This window comes from Mirounga angustirostris, unplaced genomic scaffold (genome assembly GCF_029215605.1).
Source record: "Mirounga angustirostris isolate CCGP_5_RB_7025 unplaced genomic scaffold, mMirAng1.0.hap1 SCAF_2, whole genome shotgun sequence".
NCBI classification, from domain to species: Eukaryota; Metazoa; Chordata; class Mammalia; order Carnivora; family Phocidae; genus Mirounga; species Mirounga angustirostris.
Window position 1 is genome coordinate 64631545 of NW_026991710.1, and position 21629 is coordinate 64653173.

Genomic DNA, 21629 nt, shown 5'->3' on the forward strand with positions numbered 1-21629 from the left:
GTCTGTGTTCCTTTCTGGTCTATGTTACTTTTAGGCTCTCTCTGCTTAGAGGACCCCTTTCAATATTTCTTGTAGGGCTGGTTTCGTGTTTGCAAATTCCTTTAGTTTTTGTTTGTCCTGGAAGCTTTTTATTTCTCCTATTTTCAATGACAGCCTAGCTGGATATAGTATTCTTGGCTGCATATTTTTCTCATTTAGTGCTCTGAATATATCATGCCAGTCCTTTCTGGCCTGCCAGGTCTCTGTGGATAGGTCTGTTGCCAATCTAATGTTTCTACCATTGTAGGTTACAGATCTCTTCTCCTGAGCTGCTTTCAGGATTTTCTCTTTGTCTCTGAGACTCATAAGTTTTACTATTAGATGTCAGGGTGTTGACCTATTTTTATTGATTTTGAAGGGGGTTCTGTGCCTGCTGGATTTTGATGCCTGTTTCCTTCCCCAAATTAGGGAAGTTCTCTGATATGATTTGCTCCAATATACCTTCTGACCCTCTCTCTTTCTTCTTCTTCTGGGATCCCAATTATTCTAATATTGTTTCGTCTTATGGTATCACTTATCTCTCGAATTCTGCCCTCGTGATCCAATAGTTGTTTATCTCTCTTTTTCTCAGCTTCTTTATTTTCCATCATTTGGTCTTCTATATCACTATTCTCTCTTCTGCCTCATTTATCCTAGCAGTTAGAGCCTCCATTTTTGATTGCACCTCATTAATAACCTTTTTGATTTCAACTTGGTTAGATTTTAGTTCTTTTATTTCTCCAGAAAGGGTTTCTCTAATAATTTCCATGCTTTTTCAAGCCCAGCTAGTATCTTTAAAATCGTCATTCTGAACTCTAGTTCTGACATCTTACTAATGTCCGTATTGATTAGGTCCCTGGCAGTCGGTACTACCTCTTGTTCTTTTTTTTGAGGTGATTTTTTTCCATCTTGTCATTTTGTCCAGAGCAGAATAGGTGAATGAGAGAACAAAATGTGAACAGGGTAATAATGACCCCAGAAAAATATACACTAAACAAATCAGAAGAGACCTGAAACCGGGGGAAAAGAAAGGGAAAGAAAGAAAAAAGAAAAAAAAAAAGAAAAAGAAAAGGATAAATAAAAAAGAACAACAAGAAAAAAACCAGAATATAATCAAATATGATCAGGCTGGTGCATAGATCAGTGCCACACACTAGATTTGGGGCGTATTTTGGTCTGTTAGAAGAAAGTGTCTCCCAAAATTTTAAAGAAAGAGAAACTTACATAATATAATGTACAAAAATAAGGGTAAATACGATGAAGGGATGGACTATGACTTTAAAGATGAAAATTATAAAAGATTTTATAAAAGGAATTGATAAGAAGTTGGTTGGAAAAAGAAAGAAGAGAATTAAAAAAAAAAGGGAGAGAATGTGATCAGGTGGGAGACTAGAACAAAGCCATACACTAGAGATTTAGGGTATATTTTGGTCTATTAGAAGAAACTAAATTCCCAAATTTTAAAGAGAGACCAACTTATATATATATATACCAAAAATAAGGTTAACTACTATGAAGGGAATAGAATATGACTCTAAAAATGAAAAATAAAAAAAGATTTTTTAAAAAGGGGAGTGATAAGATGTTGGTTGAAAAGGGGAAAAAGAAAAATCCAAAAAAAAAAAAAAAAGAAAAGAAAATTAAGAAAATTAACTTTGAAACACTAAAGAATCATGGGCAAAAAGCCATGAATTCTATGTGCAGTATTCCCCTAGCGCTGGAGTTCTGCTATTCTCATTGATCAGTAAACTTGGTCTTGGCTGGCTGTTCTTGCTGATCTTCCGGGGGAGGGGCCTGTTGCCGTGGTTCCCAAATGTCTTTGCCGGAGGCAGAATTGCCCTGCCCTTGCCAGTCGGGGCTAAGTAATCTGCTCAGGTTTGCTCTCGGGAGCTTTTGTTCCCTGCAAACTTTCCGTACAGCTTTGGAGGACGAGCGTGAAAATGGCGGCCTCCCAATCTCCGCCCCGGAGGAGCCGAGAACTCGGGGCCCTGCTCCTCAGTGCGCCTCCAGAGAAAAGCAGTCACTCACTCCCGTCTCCCTGGTCTCCGGCCGCACTCCGTGCTCACCTGGCCTGTGACTGAGCATTTCTATCTCTGGCACACGACCCCGTGTGGAGTCTCCAGACCCAGCCGATCCCTGCAGTGCACTCCCGCACCGCTCCTCCCCGAGAAGGAAGGGGAGTTTCCCCGGATCTGTCACTTGTTGGGTCCCCTGCTGGAAGAGCAGTGGCCTGACTGTGCCGTGGACCACGGTTTATGGCAACCCCAAGCTGAGAGCCCACTCCTTGGCTCCGTTTCTGCAGCCGGCTTCCCTGCTCTGATACCTGGGAGCTCTGCCGCACTCAGGCACCCCTGGTCTTTCTGTGACCCCGAGGGTCCTGAGACCACACTGTCCCAGCGAGGGTTCCACCCCCCTGATTAGCCACCGGAGCGACGTCCCTCAGCGGAGCTGACTTCTAAAAGTTCTGATTTTGTGCTCCGCAGCTCTATCACTTGCTGGTAGCGGCTGATGGAGGCTCCCTCCCCCGCCCATCTATCCTCCCGAATATCGCCTCGGATTCACTTCTCTGCACGTCGTACCTTCCAGAAAGTGGTCGCTTCTCTGTTCAGAGAGTTGCTGCTATTCTTTTCTTTGATCTCCTGTTGAGTTCGTAGGTGTTCAGAATGGTTTGATCCATATCTAGCTGAATTCCTGGGATGAGACGAAATTAACGTCTCCTACTCCTCCGCCATCTTGCTCCTCAAGGAGAAAATTTTTCTTTTCTTTTCCCTTGGTAATACTCCTCATTTTACATTCCTTCATAATTAAATCCATTTTTTTTTACTTTATCTCAGTGGTTCTCTGAGGCTCAGCCAACATCTTCCCTTGACCACTCTCACCTCCACAAATCAGACGTGTGTGGCGTCATCTAATTTCACTACATTGTTTGTGGGAATTCTTAATCACAGCCTTGCCCATGAGAAATAAAGAATCGCCTTCCTCACCAAGTGAAATATATTTTCTTGATTATCTTTTCAATGCTTCCCCATCCCTACACTAGACAACCTACTTCAATTTGTGATTTTTAGGGTAGTTCTCTTCCTTACTGCAAAATAGTATCCTTCTAGAAACTATGCTTTAATCTTCTTGCTGAATTTTAAGCACCTGAGCATAGCAAAATGAAAGGAATGAAAATTGACCTCAAAACACCTAGAACTAATAAACCAGACCCGTCTCATTACTGTACTGTTGCCATCTGTTGCCTGCCTAGCCCTGAAGACCTCTACCCACATTGAACTGGCCACCAACCTACATTTCCATTATTAAGCAGATCTTATATACCATGCTGGGTATTTTCCATTTTTCCCTTCAGATCTACTCTCCCCTCTTTTCTATCCTCCTCTGTGAACTGTCCTTCATTGACTGTAGAGCAGTGAGAAACAAGAGTATTGCCATGAAATTTCAAATTTCCAATAGTTGAAATTTTCAAGTAAAAGAGAAATACTTCTTGTACTTTATTTTGCTTTTATTTATTCTATGTCACCATTATTGGCCTGCTGTTAAACTAATTAAAGTACCGTAAACAAATCTCATGTTTAAAATGTAGGCTTACACGGGCATCCCAGGTCCCTAGAAATTCTTCACAAACTCAAGTTAAAGCAAATTTAAATGGCTACAACATGCTAGCTGTAACAAACAGCCTATAATCACTTTGATGGTACAGCATGAGATGTAATCACTTCCTTTGAGAGCTATCCCAACAACCAATGATGGAGATGTCACAAATCACACTCCCCACATATTCAGAGCTACTGCCATTTTGCACATTTTATTACATTCTAAAAATAGGAAAACTAACTCTCCTCCTTGCAGTGTATTCATTCTATGCATTTTGAAACAATGCATTAGGAAAGAAGAAATAAAGAGCCAAAGGCTTTCAGTCACTACATTTCATTACATTCTAAAAATAGGAAAACTAACTCTCCTCCTTGCAATGTATTCATTCTATGCATTTTGAAAACAATGCATTAGGAAAGAAGAAATAAAGAGCCAAAGGCTTTCAGTCACTACATTTCATTGCAAGGATGGTGCCCTTTATTCAGCCAACATGTGGAGCCCCTCCCGTCTGCCAAGGACTAGGTCATTTGCTAGCCTTGCAAAAGCAGTGAACAAGGAAATGTTTCTGTTCTCATGAAGCTTACAGAAGACTGGGAAGACAGATGTTAAATAAAGCAATTAAGTATAATGTGAATGATGATATAAGGGTATATAGGGTACTGTGGGAGAATTATCATGGGATATTAACCTAGTCTATTAGTCATAACTATGATGATGATATAATTCGCCATTCAAGCTGAATACTTTTCAGAGTGAAAGGTGGTGCCAATAATATGCTGGGACAACAAGAACTATCCAGGAAATCCAGGATGTAGGTCAACCTGGTCATACCTGATATTCAGCTTTTCTCACCCATAGAATAAATTCATGTAATTTTTTAAGTCTCGAGCCTAATACAATACTCTGTACACTACAGAATCTCAGCTGTATACATGTAAATTGAACATTTTAAAATTATAAACTTCCAAATAATATATAAATTCTACAAAATCCTTGCATCCTTTTTGGGGATTATGAATACATGAGATATTGTATAAAAACTTGCTTGTGTGGTTACAATGAAGAAAAAGGAAAGGAGTTCTTCCTTTTTGTCATATTTTTAGTCCCAGAGTTTCAGAGCAATTTATAAGATTCTACTGCACAGCTAATGCTATTTAGTGCATGCATATATTTTTAAAGAACTCATACACAAAACAATGCATTATCAGGACAATACTGTACCAATATATTTTCCATTTGTGAGCTGGCATCCAAAGATTACCTTTATCTGAACATATTTTGCACTTTCTGGCCCCCATGCCTTTGTTTTTAAGTTATACTTCACCTGGAGAGACTTCTACATTTCCCATTTGCCTGAAAAATTCCTATTAATTTTTAAGCACCATTTCCTCACCTAAAAAAAAAAACCTTGCCCACTCCTCTTTCTGAACACATGCTATGGGAGCCAAATGGCACAGTGGAAAGAACTCTGAGAGAAATCTGTGCTCCATCACAGATGGCAATGCTGGGGCAACTCTTTACCAATCCGGGACTTCCTCTTCTTATCCATGAGAGAGAGATTAAAATAATTTGAAGTGATATTAAGAATTATTGTTCTATGTGTGGTGATGGATGCTAACTAGACTGATTGCAGTGGTCATTTTGCAATATATACATCTTTCAAATCATGTTACACACCTAAAAGTAATTTAAAGTTATGTATCAATTATATCTTGATTACAAATAATAAATAAAAAAGAATTATTGCTAACTGGGTGTGTTAATGTTATTGTGGTCATGTATTTTAAGTAACATTTATCTTTTAGAGATGCTACTAAAATTTATAGATGAAATAATTTTATGTTTGGAATTTGCTTGAAAATAGTATGGAGAAGGCAGGGAGGGGGTAGCAAAGTGATACAGATAAGGCATTAATTGATAATTTTTGGACTTGCATTATGGGGTTCATAATACTATCCTGTCTGCTTTTTAATATATGGAAATTTTCCATAATACAAAGATTTTTTAAATATTCTAAAGTTCTTTCCAGTTCTAAATCTCCACAATTCTATGTTCAATATGAATGTTATGTTCAATTAGCAATCAACTACATACTCCCTTGTGATATTTCTTGTCATTTTACTATTTTTTGCTAATATTTTATATGAGTATGCCCTATTTCTTTGACTACACTAAGACATTTCTTAGACAATGGCCTAGCTTTGGTATATTTGAATTTCCTTTATTATATCTAGAAAATCAGTAAACCGACAACTGATTAATGAGAGACCCGAAGGGCCAGATTCAAATATGATTTGAAATGAATTAAGGACACAAGGTAAGACTTTTTCTGAAAAACAACCTGAGACATTTAGAGATTAATATTAAGACACACCACTTGCAACTTACTACAAATGTTAAATTAAACCTTCTCTGGAAATACATAGAGCTAATGGCTATTTTATATTATGTTCAAGAGAGATAGGTTTTATTCAAAAAAATTTTTGACTGCTTAGAGCATTTTAGAAATAAATTATGGAATTGTTCACTATATTGTGTTGGGAAAAAAATCCAAGAGTACTAATAAGCTTATTCCTCTGGAAGATGAAGCATTTAAATCAGTCTATCATTGATATTTATGTACAAACTTTGCACACAAAATATTTAGCCTGCAAGCATCTACCACTACCCCAGACAGATTCAGATCAGAAGGCCCAGTTCCTCCCCATGAATTTTAATAGAATGTACTCGCAGCTGAGGATTGGCCAGCATTTCTAAGTGGTGATGAATGAGAAGACAGATGGGCCCTTGGAGTAACAGAAGGCCAAGTCTTCAAAGGTGGCCGCAGCCTACCTTCTCCGACAACATCAGCATACTCACTCTCGATCTATAACTAGGCATGCCACATCATTTTCTTCAGCAATAATGTTAGCTGATCTGACATCCTCACTGCAGACAGAAACAGGGAAGTCAATTTTCCACCGTTAGAAATTAAACATCCATTTTTATTAGAGAACCTACTTTTTTATGAAACACCATCACTTAAACCTTCCAAAGACTGCTTTTTTTTTTTTTTTAACATCATAACGTATATTCCATCCCTTTCCAAAAAAGGACTGGAAATGTGTCCCAATAAAGGTTACATATGCAAGGAATTCAGACAAGATAACTGCACTGGGAACAGAGAGGAATCAGTGACTGTGACTGTCTATGGAATATCCTTCTGGGCTTTGTTTCAGACAAAATAAAATACCTCTCCTGTGATCAAGTGGGAATTGCTAATTATAAGCAGCCAAAACTGAAATTAACAGATCAAAAAAATTTACTGGGAAAACATTCAAGTAATTAACATAGAATAAAAAAAAACAACCAAGAATAAAGCCCAAAGAAAGTGTTTTGAGTATCATATCACCCAATGATTTAAATAAACACGAAAATACTTTAATTTCATAAAGCCTAAGATGTACATTTTCCACTAAAATCTCTGAAATCAGAGCATGTCTTACAATTGATGATGAATCATATTGTAATTAATAGCACTGTCTTTCTTTCTCAAGGGTACATAATATAATTGGTGCATCTCACAATTGATATCCTAGATACAATGAATTATGACATATGACCTAATGACTGTAAACTTAATGACCTAAAGGATACCAATAGGCCAAGCACTGGGTAAAGCATTTCTTTAGAGACCTTTATTTGTATTAGTTTCCTCCTCTATAAGTTACAAACTAAAGACACTGAAAAATGGTACACCCAGATGGTACCCAGTGCTGTGAGATTCATTTAAGGTAACTGGGAGGAACAAGGAGACTGAGACTGCTCTAAGCATCTTCATCAAAAATGGCATCACACAAAGTATATATATAGTTCCTTCTTCTTCCCTTAGTGATGGAATAGGAAAAACTTGATGACCCATTTCTCATTCCAAAGAAGTCCCTTATCCGCATAGCTAATATCCAGGGTCCTTCTGATATAACCCATAGTTCCTCCCAAATTTATAGGGTCCTTGCTAGAGACATAGGTGAAAACATTCCAGCTTGATGAGCTTTTGAGCTGAGAGCTGGGTAGCCTGTACTCAACTTGTATGTGTGTAGACATCTATATCTATATGTAGAGATAGATATACATATACACATACATATGCATATACATATGATCTTAGATATGAGCCAATTTGATTTGTGAGTTCAGAAAAACAAAGGTATGGCATCCCTTTCACTTGTCAGTGTCAAGACTGACTAGGAATATTCTCTGCAAACACTTTATAAATATTAGGGTTTATAAATACACATATGTTTCTTTCATAATAACTGTGTAAGTGCCATGGATAAATTTTTGCCCATAAAATGTTGCAAGAACTCCTGGGACTAATTAATGTCAAGTCCCAGAAATACACAGACTATAAGGAATATTGAGTCGCCATCAGTGGCCCTAAAAAGTGATAGCAAAGAAATGAACAAAAATGTAAAAATATTTGTATCCAATGCTCCTTTTCCTTGATTTTAGCTTTATGCTTCCAAATGCCCGGGGAGTTGTGTATCTATATTAAATACAAATTCCCATGTTTCTCATGGGAAAACACTGTAATTGGCTGGCTGCAACATATAGCATAAATTATTTCAGGTCCAGCAAAATCAGACAGTGTATTTCTTTCAAGAGCTCTTTGACTCTTACGGTGTATTTATAAAGTTCTCTGCACTTTCAAACTTTAGTTGTTTTTTTTTTTTTGAAGGTATGAGAAAAAGAATCTAGTAATGTTAACAACAAATACATTGAAGTTTTGAATAACAATATTACATAATTATATTACATGAACCTATTCATATTGTCACAACCAAAAAAATTAAAAAGGACAATTTCCCTGTTGTTGAAACAAGTTAATTACGAGCTAGAAAACGGGAAAAAAACATTTTAGCTTGTCTTTAAATTCCATTTTTAAATTGTTTACAAAATAACCATAATCTAACTTACTAAGTTTAAACAGTTTTTCCATTAAAAATAAGAGCTTCATAATTTTTAAATAATCAAATTTGTCTCCCAGTAATTTATGAACACCTTTTCTTTGCTCTATACTTAATATTATCATCACATACAAATCAGCAAAACTGGCACATCATGACAAAAATTTAAAAGGAAGAAAGTGAACAGAAATAATACTTGTTTCTATAAGCACAAATTGGAAATAAAAACCATTTAGTAATAACATAAAGTTTAAATGATGTCTCAACTAATTTCAAATAGTCCTTTAAAAACATACGTAACTCCAAAAAAAGTATTGCTCAAAACTCTACACTTGATCTTAGTCAAAAGGCTGAGAAGCAATTCAAAACTCTAATTTGATCTTTTATAAAGTTATTTATTTTTTTTTAAGATTTTTATTTATTTATTTGACAGAGAGAGACACAGCAAGAGAGGAAACACAAGCAGGGGGCGTGGGGGAGGGAGAAGCAGGCTTCCGGCAGAGCGGGGAGCCCGATGTGGGGCTCTATCCCAGTGCCCTGGGATCACAACCTGAGCCGAAGGCAGATGCCCAATGACTGAGCCACCCAGGTGCCCCTAAAGTCATTTATATTTAAGAAAATGTGTTGTTGTTGTTTTTTTACTTGAGGTTGTTTTCTGAGTCCCAGGAAGTACACAGTGTCTCCTGAGACATTTTTTGATCTTTATAAATATTTCTTCCATAAGTTAGATTAAGAGTAGATAACCTCATCCATCAAAAGACATAAGGTTCAGGTAGAAGTTTCATACACACTATTTTTTTAAATTTTATTATGTTATGTTAGTCACCATACAATACATCATTGGTTTTTGATGTGGTGATCCACGATCCATTTTTTTCGTATAACACCCAGTGCTCCATGCAGTACATGCCCTCCTTAATACTCATCACTGGGCTAACCAATCCCCCCTCCCCTCTAAAACCCTGTTTGTTTCTCAGAGTCCATAGTCCTTCATGATTCATCTCTCCCTCCAATTCCCTCCCCCATTTTTCCCTTCCTTCTCCTAATGTCCTCCATGCTATTCCTTATGTTCCACAAATAAGTGAAACCATATGATAATTGACTTTCTCTGCTTGACTTATTTCACTTAGCATAATCTCCTCCAGTCCCATCCATGTTGATGTAAAAGTTGGGTATTCATCTTTCCTGATGGCTGAGTAATATTCCATTGTATATATGGACCACATCTTCTTTATCTATTCATCTGTTGAAGGCCATCTTGGCTCTTTCCACAGTTTGGCTATTGTGGACATTGCTGCTATGAACGTTGGGGTGCATATGGCCCTTCTTTTCATTACATCTGTGTCTTTGGGGTAAATACCCAGTAGTGCAATTGCTGGGTCATAGGGTAGCTCTATTTTTAATTTTTTGAGGCACTTCCACACTGTTTTCCAAAGTGGCTGTACCAACTTGCATTCCCACCAACAGTGTAAGAGGGTTCCCCTTTCTCCACAACTTCTCCAACATTTGTTGTTTCTTGCCTTGTCAATTTTTGCCATTCTAACTGGTGTAAGGTAGTATCTCATTGTGGTTTTGATTTGAATTTCCCTGATGGCTAATGATGATGAACATTTTTTCATGTGTCTGTTAGCCATTTGTATGTCTTCTTCAGAGAATTGTCTTTTCATATCTTCTGCCCACTTTTTGACTTGATTATTTGTTTTTTGGGTGTTGAGTTTGAGAAGTTCTTTATAGATCTTGGATACCAGCCCTTTATCTGTAGTGTCATTTGCAAATATCTTCTCCCATTCTGTGGGTTGCCTCTTTGTTTTGTTGACTGTTTCCTTTGCTATGCAGAAGCTTTTTATCTTGATGAAGTCCCAAAAGTTCATTTTTGCTTTTGTTTCACTAGCTTTTGGAGATGTGTCTTGAAAAAAGTTGCTGTGGCCGATGTCAAAGAGGTTACTGCCTATGTTCTCTTGTAGGATTTTGATGGATTCCTGTCTCACATTGAGGTCTTTCATCCACTTTGAGTTTATATTTGTGAATGGTGTTAGAGAATGGTCGAGTTTCATTCTTCTGCATGTGGCTGTCCAATTTTCCCAGCACCATTTATTGAAGAGACTGTCTTTTTTCCATTGCATGTTTTTTCCTGCTTTGTCAAAGATTACTTGACCATAGAGTTGAGGGTCCATATCCGGGTTTTCTATTCTGTTCCATTGGTCTATATGTTTGTTTTTGTGCCAGTACCATGCTGTCTTGGTGATCACAGCTTTGTAATATAGCTTGAAATCGGGCAACGTGATGCCCCCAGCTTTGTTTTTCTTTTTCAACATTTCCTTGGCGATTCGGGGTCTTTTCTGATTCCATACAAATTTTAGGATTGTTTGTTCCAGCACTTTGAAAACTGTCATTGGAATTTTGATTGGGATGGCACTGAAGGTATAGATTGCTCTGGGTAACATAGACATTTCAACAATGTTTATTCTTCCGATCCATGAGCATGGAATATTTTTCCATCTTTTTGTGTCTTCTTCAATTTCTTTCATGAGTGTTTTGTAGTTCCTAGAGTATAGATCCTTTACCTCTTTGGTTAGGTTTATCCCGAGGTATCTTATGGTTTTTGGTGCTATTGTAAATGGAATCGTTTCTCTAATTTCTTTCTACAGTTGCATTGTTAGTGTATAAGAAAGCAACTGATTTTTGTGCATTGATTTTGTATCCTGCCACATTACTGAATTGCTGGATGAGTTCCAGTAATTTGGGGGTGGAGTCTTTTGGGTTTTCCACATAAAGTATCATGTCGTCTGCGAAAAGAGAGAGTTTGACTTCTTCTTTGCCAATTTGAACACCTTTTATTTCTTTTTGTTGTCTGATTGCTGTTGCTAGGACTTCTAGTACTATGTTGAACAATAGTGGCGAGAGTGGGCATCCTTGATGTGTTCCTGATCTTAAGGGAAAGGCTCTCAGCTTTTCCCCATTGAGGATGATATTCGCTGTGGGATTTTCATAGATGGATTTTATGAGCTTGAGGAATGTTCCCTCTATCCCTATACTCTGGAGAGTTTTAATCAGGAAAGGATGTTGTATTTTGTCAAATGCTTTTTCTGTATCAATTGAGAGGACCATATGCTTCTTCTCCCTCCTCTTATTAATGTGTTCTATCACATTGATTGATTTGCGAATGTTGAACCACACTTGCATCCTGGGGATAAATCCCACTTGGTCGTGGTGGATGATCCTTTTAATGTATTGTTGGATCCTATTAGCTAGGATTTTGTTGAGGATTTTGGAATCCATATTCATCAGGGATATCGGTGTGAAATTCTCCTTTTTGATGGGGTCTTTGCCTGGTTTGGGGATTAAGTAATGCTGGCCTCATAGAATGAGTTTGGAAGTTTTCCTTCTGTTTCTATTTTTTGAAACAGCTTCAGTAGAATAGGCATTATTTCTTCTTTGAATGTTTGGTAGAATTCCCCAGGGAATCCATCAGGCCCTGGACTCTTGTTTTTTGGGAGGTTTTTGATCACTGCTTCAATCTTGTTACTGGTTATTGGCCTATTCATGTTGTCAATTTCTTCCTGTTTCAGTCTTGGCAGCTTATAGGTTTCCAGGAAGGCCTCCATTTCATCCAGATTGCTCAGTTTATTGGCATATAGTTGTTGATAATAATTTCTAATAATTGTTTCTATTTCCTTGGTGTTAGTCATGATCTCTCCCGTTTCATTCATATTTTATTAATTTGGGTCCTTTCTCTTTTCTTTTGGATAAGTCTGGCCAGTGGTTTATCAATCTTATTAATTCTTTCAAAGAACCAACTTCTAGTTTCGTTGATCTGATCTACTGTGTTTCTGGTTTCTAATTCATTGATTTCTGCTCTAATTTTAATTATTTCTCTTCTAATGCATGGCTTAGGCGTCATTTGTTGCTTTTTCTCTAGTTCTTTAAGGTGTAGAGTTAGTTGGTGAATTCGGGATTTTTCTATTTTTTTGAGTGAGGCTTGGATGGCTCTGTATTTCCCCCTTAGGACCACCTTTGCAGTATCCCATAGGTTTTGGATCGATGTGTTTTCGTTCTCATTGATTTCCATGAATTGTTTAAGTTCTTCTTTGATTTCTTGGTTGACCCAAACATTCTTGAGCAGAGTGGTCTTTAGCTTCCAAGTGTTTGAATTCCTGCCAAATTTTTTCTTGTGATTGAGTTCCAGTTTTAGAGCATTGTGGTCTGAGAATATGCAGGGAATAATCTCAATCTTCTGGTATTGGTTGAGACCTGATTTGTGACCCAGTATATGGTCTATTCTGGAGAAAGTTCCATGCACGCTCGAGAAGAATGAGTATTCTGTTGTTTTAGGGTGGAATGTTCTGTAAATATCTATGAGGTCCATCTGGTCCAATGTATCATTCAAAGTTCTTGTCTCCTTGTTGATTTTCTGCTTAGATGATCTGTCCATTGCTGAGAGTGGAGTATTGAGATCTCCTACAATTAACGTATTGTTATCAATATGACTCTATTTTGGTTAACAGTTGGCTTACATAGATGGCTGCTCCCATGTTGGGGGCATAGATATTTACAGTTGTTAGATCTTCTTGTTGGATAGACCCTGTAAGAATGATATAGTGTCCTTCTGTGTCTCTTATTACAGACTTTAGTTTAAAATCTAATTTGTCTGATATAAGAATTGGTACCCCAGCTTTCTTTTGAGGTCCGCTGGCATGGAACATGCATCTCCAACCCTTCACTTTCAGTCTGGATGTATCTTTAGGTTCAAAATGAGTCTCTTGTACACAGCCTATGGATGGGTCCTGTCTTTCTATCCAATCTGCAACCCTGTGCCATTTTATGGGAGTGTTCAGGCCATTCATGTTGAGAGTGATTATTGAAAAATATGAATTAATTGTCATCATGTTGCCTGTGAAGACGTTTTTATAGATTGTCCCTGTAAATTTCTGTTGTAGATCACTCTTGGGGTCTTTCTCCTTTTATAGAACCCCCCCTTAATATTTCTTGCAGGGCCAGCTTAGTGGTCACATATTCTTTCAGTTTCTGCCGGTCGTGGAAGCTCTTTATCTCTCCATCCATTCTAAATGAAAGCCTTGCTGGGTAAAGTATTCTTGGCTGCATGTTCTTCTCATTTAGTACCCTGAATATGTCTTGCCAGGGCTTTCTGGCTAGCCAGGTCTCTGTGGATAGGTCTGACTTTATTCTGATGTTCCTCCCTCTGTACGTAAGGAATCTCTTCCCCCTAACTGCCCTTAAGATGGTTTCCTTGGTTCTAAGATTTGCAAGTTTTACTATTACATGCCAGGGTGTTGGCCTGTTTTCCTTGATCTTAGAAGGGGTCCTCTCTGCCTCTATGACTCGAATGTTTGTTTCATTCCCCAGATTAGGGAAGTTCTCAGCTACGATTTGCTCAAATACATCTTCTAGTCCTCTCTCTCTCTCCACTCCCTCTGGGATTCCAATTATTCTGACATTGGAATGCTTCATGGTGTCACTTATTTCTCTGATTCTATTTTCATGGATTCTGAGTTGTTTTTCCCTGGCCTCCTCTTTTCCCTTTTTATCTATTATATTGTCTTCCAGGTCACTTATTCTCTCTTCTGCCTCAGTTACCCTAGCTGTTAGATTATCTAGATTGGACCGGATCTCATTGATAGCATTTTTAAGTTCTGCCAATTCACCTTTTATTTCTGCCCTTAGAGACTCTATGTTGCCATTAATTGATTTCTCCATTCTAGCCATTGTCTTCACAATTGCTAGCCTGAATTCCATTTCTGACATCTTGGTTATATCTGCATCCATTTGTAAATCTGCAGCATAAGTCATAATCTCTGAGTCTTTTCTGTTTTGGGGGCTCCTCCTCCTAGTCATTCTGTTGATGGGTGTTTGAGGGAATGTATAGAGTCCAAATTATTGACCAGAACCCAAGCAAGATGCACCTGTTTTCTTGGGACCTTAGGGTTGCTGGCCTCTTGTTTTCCCAGCCTGTCTTCTGCGGGTGGGGCCTGCCGCGCTGTTACTCAGGCAACCCTGTTTGGGTGGAGTTGCCCTGCGCCCCTGTGGCAGGGGATGGGCTCAGTGGGAATCAGTTTTGGGGGCTTTTTTCCTCTGGTGGCTGTCACTGGCAGCTTTCCACGTCTCTTTCGCGAGTCAGAGCAGAAGAGACCGTTTCCAACCCTCTGCCTCAGAGCAGAGAGATCACAGCCTTGTTCTTCGGTGAGCTCTCCAGGCCACACTGTCTCTGTTTCTGTCTGTGCTGCTATAAACTGCAGCGTCCTGTGTTGTGCGCCCCTCCGCAGTGCTCCCAGTCCTGCCTCCAGGTCGGAGCACGTCTCTGCCCTTTGTGCTTCTAAAACCGCCAGCCGCTCCCAGTTTGCACGCACGCAACCCCGCCGCTCTGGGTTTCCATCCTGGGGGCTGCAATTCGCAGGCGTGACCCCGCCGCTCTGGGTTTCCACACCGGGGGCTGCCCTAAAGTCCTTTCCCCACCACTACTGGTCTGTGAGTCTGCGCCCCGTCTGCAGCGCGCAAGGCTGTCGCTCAACGGTGGTGTAGGATCCCCACGGCCAGGCACCCTCCTGCTGCTGTTTATCCTCTGATATCTGCCCGTGGAATCATGGCTCCCCACTTCGTACCTCAAAACCAACCGCCTGCAATATTCTGTTTGTAGAGATCCAGATCTTCTTACATCTCAGGCTGGTTTCATGGGTGCTCAGAGTGGTCTGGTAGATATCCAGCTCAATTCCGGGGACCAGCTGAAATAGGGTCCCCTACTCCTCCACCATCTTTCCCCCTCCCCAACATACACACTATTTTGAGTTGTTTCTAAAACTTGCAAAATAAGCTGATAAAAATTCTTAAGGAAATATTGCTTTTGGCATAATGATTTTAAAGCACACAAAATATGTAGTCATTATTCAATAATTTTTTAAGAAGGGGAAAATGGCAATATTTCAAACCTTGGAAATATAAAAAACTTATTCTTAAAGGAAAATTATAATTCTCATGTCTTTAGTCTTTCTTTTTTTTTTATTATGTTATGTTAATCACCATACATCACACCATTAGTTTTTGATGTAGTGTTTTTAGTCTCTTTCTTTGACACTCTTTTCAACTAAAGATTCTAATAGAACACCAATTTTATTTTCACTAGCAAATTTAAGCTTTCCCCATTTCTTTTCGTTCAAAATTAGTCCACTTATTTCATGCGTAACAATGAAATTGTTAGGGGCGCCTGGGTGGCTCAGTTGGTTAAGCATCTGCCTTAACCAGCATTTGACCGGCTCAGGTCATGATCCAAGGGTTCTGGGATCAAGTTCCGCATTGGGCTCCCTGCTCAGCGGGGAGCCTGCTTCTCCCTCTCCCTCTGCCTGCCTCTCTGCCTACTTGTGCTCTCTCTCTCTGTCAAATAAATAAAATCTTAAAAAAAAAAAAAAAAGAAGAAAGGAGAATAAAACTTTCTTTTAAAAAAATGAAATTTTTAGTATCCAGTTTAAAATTTTTGTTTAATTCCTGAATATTAGCTGACATTAATTTGGTAGCTCAATTTGACATCTCTAAAGGAGCAGTTGCACATGCAAAGCATTCAAAGAATTATTTAAGTATGGTACAGAAATCACACATTTACCTGATAAGAGCTTTTTCTCCAAAGTATTCTCCTTTCTGCAGTGTTTTTATCAGTTGTGGTTGATCATGGCCCTCTGTGCTCTGGGTGACTTTTACCTAAACGATGTTAAACAATTAAAAAGAGAGGGGAAAAAAGAAAAAAATGAGAATCTGGTTGAATATCCATTCACCCAGACCCTTTGGATCTATAAAAATTTGACTGAAATAAGGAAATAGACAAGCCTTTGCTTTAACTTTGTAGTAGTTAGGACAATCTTGCTACAGTCAACTCATTTGGAGGGACCGAGAAATGCTGTGATTTAACACAACCAAATGACTCCCCATCTGTAAGAGAAAGATTCTCCATTCAAATCCTACCTCTCAAAGTTAAAATTTTTTATGTGAACCCAGTGATTCCTTCCTAGAGGTATTCGAGACAAATAAAAATGGTCTTGTAGGAACTTCCATTATTTCAAAATCCAAGGAGAGTTGACAAATTAATCAAGAATAAGGCTAAGTATCAGGAGTTTTGAATCTGGTGTCCATGATTGACTTGTTAAATCCCTTTACCCTCTAAAACTGGATGCAAAATGTGGATTTGGAGAAGGGTCATAACTTTCATGGGTGTCTCAGTGTGACCCATGGCCCAGGAGAGTTTAAGAATTCCCACGGCAGAACCGAACAAAAACTTCAATATTTCTGTTTGTGGCTAGAATTACGCCAATTCAACAAGATAACGAGGGTTGCTTTGTGTTGGTTAGACATTCTGATTAGCATTTACGGAAGTTGCAATGAATTAAAATTTTAAAAAACAATAAATGTAATTTGTTTATTAGTCGGAATGCTTTCAAAGCATGGGGTCCAGGTTGCAGAGAAATGATAAAAAGTGTTTCTGAGTGTTGAAGAGTTTCTGAGGTTTGAAACTATTTTGTTAATCTTGTTTTCCTTCACTGGGTGCCCAGGTCAAAGTTCAACCACAAGTCAATTTACAAAGGGTAGTGCCTGACAAACTTTTCCATGGAAGAAAGAACATCTGTAAAATCCAGGCAGGTTATGGATGCAGGTGCTCAAGTTTCACTCTGTCATTCAATATTTCACTAATGCCTTTTATCTCTGAGGAACATTGTAGACAGAGTCAACATAGGAACAACTGGTAACATGTTATCCACTAAGTATCTAAGTAAAGAAAAAGATCTACTGTATATATACTGGCATAATATTTTCCTCAGCATCTAAACCAACTTGCGCTATGATATATGAATTGAAGTTTGAAGCCATATCGTTCTATAGCTTCATGGCTGGCCACTGTTGTCCTCAACTGTCAAGTTCATTCTCCCCACACTTGTCACATCCATTGGATGGAAATATTTTCCAGCCTGATCTTGGACCCTTGGGCTGATTGAGAATCTCAGATAAAAGAGATCTTAGAAAGAATCTAGTTATTTTATGCACAATGAAGAGAGGTCCAAAGAAAGTCAAGCAACATGCCTAGGATCACTAAGAAGCTACTGTCTCAGCTAGTACCCATCACAGGTCTCTTGCACCCCCAAACTCGGTGTTCAGACCAAACCTCACAGGACTCTTCTGAACAGAAGCTCCTTCACCTGTTCAATGCAGAGACTTTCCATAGCATTAGTTCCCAAACTAATGGGAACTGACCTTTTGATTTACTTTAAGTAAGCTGTAATTAATATTTACCTTTCCTTTTGCTAAGATGAAGAAAGTACTTCCTTCCTCGCCCTCTCTAATAATGTAATCTCCTTTGTCATAGTATTCCTATTGGGATGAGAGAGAAAGAAAAGGTTAAATCCAATGGAGACATATAGATGAAAGCATAAATGAAATTGAACTCTTCTTGTCTCTGAAATGAGCATTCCATGCCTCTTTTATTCGTTGTTTACTGTCACTGTAATCTTCTTGAACATTGCAGTCATAAGGTGTAGAAAAAGTACGGAGACTTTTGTTTTATTACGTGCATTTACGTTTATCTTTCCCAGAGAAAATTCACCTGAAAGACTGACTTTCAGGCATGGAAACTAAAGAACATGAAGAGAAATGAGAGCAAAACAATAATCACTGATATACAGGGGAGCTTTCACCTAAATAATCTAAATACAAGCTGTTCAGTGATCTGTAACAGTCTGAAACCGGGTCTAGAGTTTAGAAAAAGATTATCTAATACATTGAAAATATTAGCCCTAGTAGACAGTAGGAATATCAGCCTCAATTTCTAATTCCTTGAAGAGCAAATGCTGGGAAAATCCTACCTACATAGGAAGTAGCTCTTGCATATGGATTCTTTTAAAAAATTTATCATCATAAAAGATCAACATTAGAACTTTCCACATGTAAATTCCATTCTTCCACGTAGGTTTATCCTCATGAAATCTCAAATTGTCACTTATTTCTTTGTTTCCCTCATATATGTGTCTGTAATCAGAGAATTCTTGGGAAGGGAAAAGTAATTCATACATTTGTCAGACCAAAAGAGCAATTCAGTCTCTTAGAAAACAAAAGATGGATTAAACTGTCCACCTCTACTTCACTTTAACATTGTCTCAAAGTCAGAGAACCAAAATGGATCTCTTAATTATTTATACAAATAAAAATGGGCCTGTTTAATTTATTTAAAAAGGCATAATTAACAACATAATAGCTCTCTCTTATTTTTCTTTTAGATTTGAAAATAAAATCCAAACAAAACTACTTTTGCATCTGCTGTATTTCAATACCCTTTTTGGTCATTTATGCTTAAAACCTATTTACATTTTTGAAATAAATATGACTCCTAATACAAATAAACATACCCTTTATTTACAGAGCACTATGTACATTTTGTAAGACATTTCAACATCTCATGGAAAGGAACATAATATCTTAGGGGAGAAAGTCCTTTGAAGCCAAACAAATGTAGATTCAAATCCCAATTCTGCTTTGAATTTCACATCCATCAACCCATAAAGTTCAAATAAGAACATTTACCTTCAAAGATTTAGAGAAGCACATTAGTTTTCTATTGCTGCTGTAGCAAATAACCACACATTTCTTAGTGGCTTCCAACAACACCCATTTATTATCTCACAGTTTCTGTGTCAAAGTCCAGGGTCACCTGGATTTTTCTCAAGGGTCTCCCAAGACTGAACTCAAAGTGTCAGGCAGGCTGTGTTCCCTTCTGGAGGCTCTGGGGGAAAAGCCACTTTCAAGCTTAATCAGGCTGTTGGTAGAATTCAGTTTCTAGGATAAGGTCTCATTTCCATGCTGGCTGTCAGCCCCTTAGTTCCTAGAGACGTCTCTGAGGTCCTTGCACAGAGCCTCTGTGCTTCATAACCAATAATGGCTCATCAAATTCTGCTTAGACTTGAAAGCTCCCTGACTTCCACTTCTCCTGCATCTCTCTGACCCCAGCCAGAGAAAATTCTCTGCTTTTAAGGGCTCATGTAATTATATTCATCCCACCTAGATAATCCAGAATAGGCTCCTTATTTTAAGGTCCTGAACCTTAATTATATCTGCCCAGTCTCTTTGGCCATGTAACATAACATATTCACAACATTCCAGGGATTAGGACATTTTTGGGGGGTCCATTCTGCCTACCACAATAAGCCAATTAAAGACCATGTTTTGATGCATTAAAAGCACCTGAAACACAATAAATACTCAATTAATGATTGCCATGTCGAGGAGGAAGATGATTATGGTTTGCTTAACTATTACTTAAATTTTCTATGCCTCAGTTTACTTTTCTATTGAATTAAAATGGCGACCTACCACATCTAATGTTGAGATAGTGTATCTAAAGCATCTGATAGCACATTTGATAAACACTGGGCACCTGGTGACTCTGAATTCCTGTGAAAGAGACTGTGAGCTGGTCATCAAAGCCTTCCACATTATACATGGCTGTCCAGGTTGATTGCACTTCCCAGCCTCCCTGTTAGTTGTAGCATGTGATTAAATTCTAGCTAAAAGAACCTGAGCTGAAGTGATGGGTGCCTTCTCCAGGCAAGGTCCATGAGCTGTTTCAGGCATGTGTCTTCATAGAGAGATCTTGGGAGAGGGATCATCTAGACCGTAGCTTGAGTTCCTGAATGACTCCATGTAGCCACCTGGGATGACCTTCCCTGGACTGTTATGTAAGCAAGAGACAAACCTCTACTTTATTTGGAAAATGATATTTTTAGTTTCTTTTATCCCAGTTTGGTTACTCCAACTCTCTATTCTCTCCTGTTTTATCTTTATCACAAACATTCACCACATAGAAGCTTAATTTTACAGTTGGGATGACTATGAGCCTTGGTGTTTGAGTGACCCCACTACACAGTTCAGCATTTTCATTATGTAGCTACCGTTCAATTCTCTTTTACTGGGACTGCTGGTGTCCTGTTAGATGTCCCTGTTACAGTCTGTTCTATAGTCTCTCCTGTTCCCACCCCAATCTCAGTCCCCACTACCTACATGGAACAGAAAGAACATGGAGAATTTCCGAAGCGCTGGTAGGCTGTTCTTCAGTTATTATAAAGCCTTCAGTGTGTGCAGATGTGTGGCTTTAATTCCTGTCAGTCAGAGAGGCTAAAGGGAAGCTTGAAAGGGAACACTGAGAAAGAGCTTTATTGTTTCTTAAGGGGCAAACTTCCTAGTGGTATTTTTCCTAGGGATGGTTCTTTGTCACCCAAAACCATGGGAGGAAGATAAATAATACCTCCCAGTGGGTTGACAGTAACTTCACAGATCAGAAAAGGCTGTGGATGTAGGTCAGACCAAAAATATATAGTGGTAAGTACAGGCTAGGATGCTAGACTGGCCAGTGTTTGTCAACTGGGGAGTGAAGCCAGTCTAACCAGGGTGGTCACCAAGACCAAAAAGAGAAATGCAAACAGTGTGGTTATTGTCCTGTGGTTACACTGCAAAGGGGTCCCTTATAGGACCAAGAAGCCATAGACCCTATCCTCTGGAGCAAGGATTTTCAAGCATTTTTTACTCTCAGAGTAAAAAATACATTTTACATGTACACCCAAATATACCTATTCAAGCATGCACACATATAAACATGTTATAAAACTGAAACATATTTAAATAATACTTATACTTACTACTCTGATATTTTAAAAGAGGTTCCTCCAAATTAATTTCCTGATCTACTAATGAATTGTGACCCAGAGTCTGAAAAAGATATTTTAAAAGAAGATGTGTGGAAACCCTGAGAGTAGTTACTTGGTATATAGCAAAAGGGAAAACTAAGGGAATCGATCCCAGGGCAGACTAAGAGGTAGAGGTCAGAAGAAAACTATACAAACAGCAGTAGCTAAAGATACAAAGAGCTGTAAAGAAAATGCTCATTCTGTGATATCTAGAAAATGCTAGAGCCTGAATGCCTATAAATAGTATATATAAAACCAGAAGAAAACCCCAAGGTGATGGAGAACAAAGACCAAGAAGCAAGCCCATAGCTTCCTTAAAGTCTTTAGTGTGTGGCTAGAAATC

General features: G+C 38.4%; 1 protein-coding gene across 1 annotated transcript in view; it reads right to left on the reverse strand.

The window, feature by feature from the left end:
• PRKG2 (protein kinase cGMP-dependent 2) overlaps positions 1-21629 on the reverse strand; it is a 105353-nt gene that overhangs the window by 40598 nt on the left and 43126 nt on the right. The window contains exons 7-9 of the mRNA XM_064584680.1: positions 17847-17924; positions 16171-16265; positions 6475-6543 (exon numbers count right to left, since the gene is read on the reverse strand). Coding sequence (XP_064440750.1) covers positions 6475-6543; positions 16171-16265; positions 17847-17924 — 242 coding nt within the window. The remainder of the gene's footprint in view (positions 1-6474; positions 6544-16170; positions 16266-17846; positions 17925-21629) is intronic.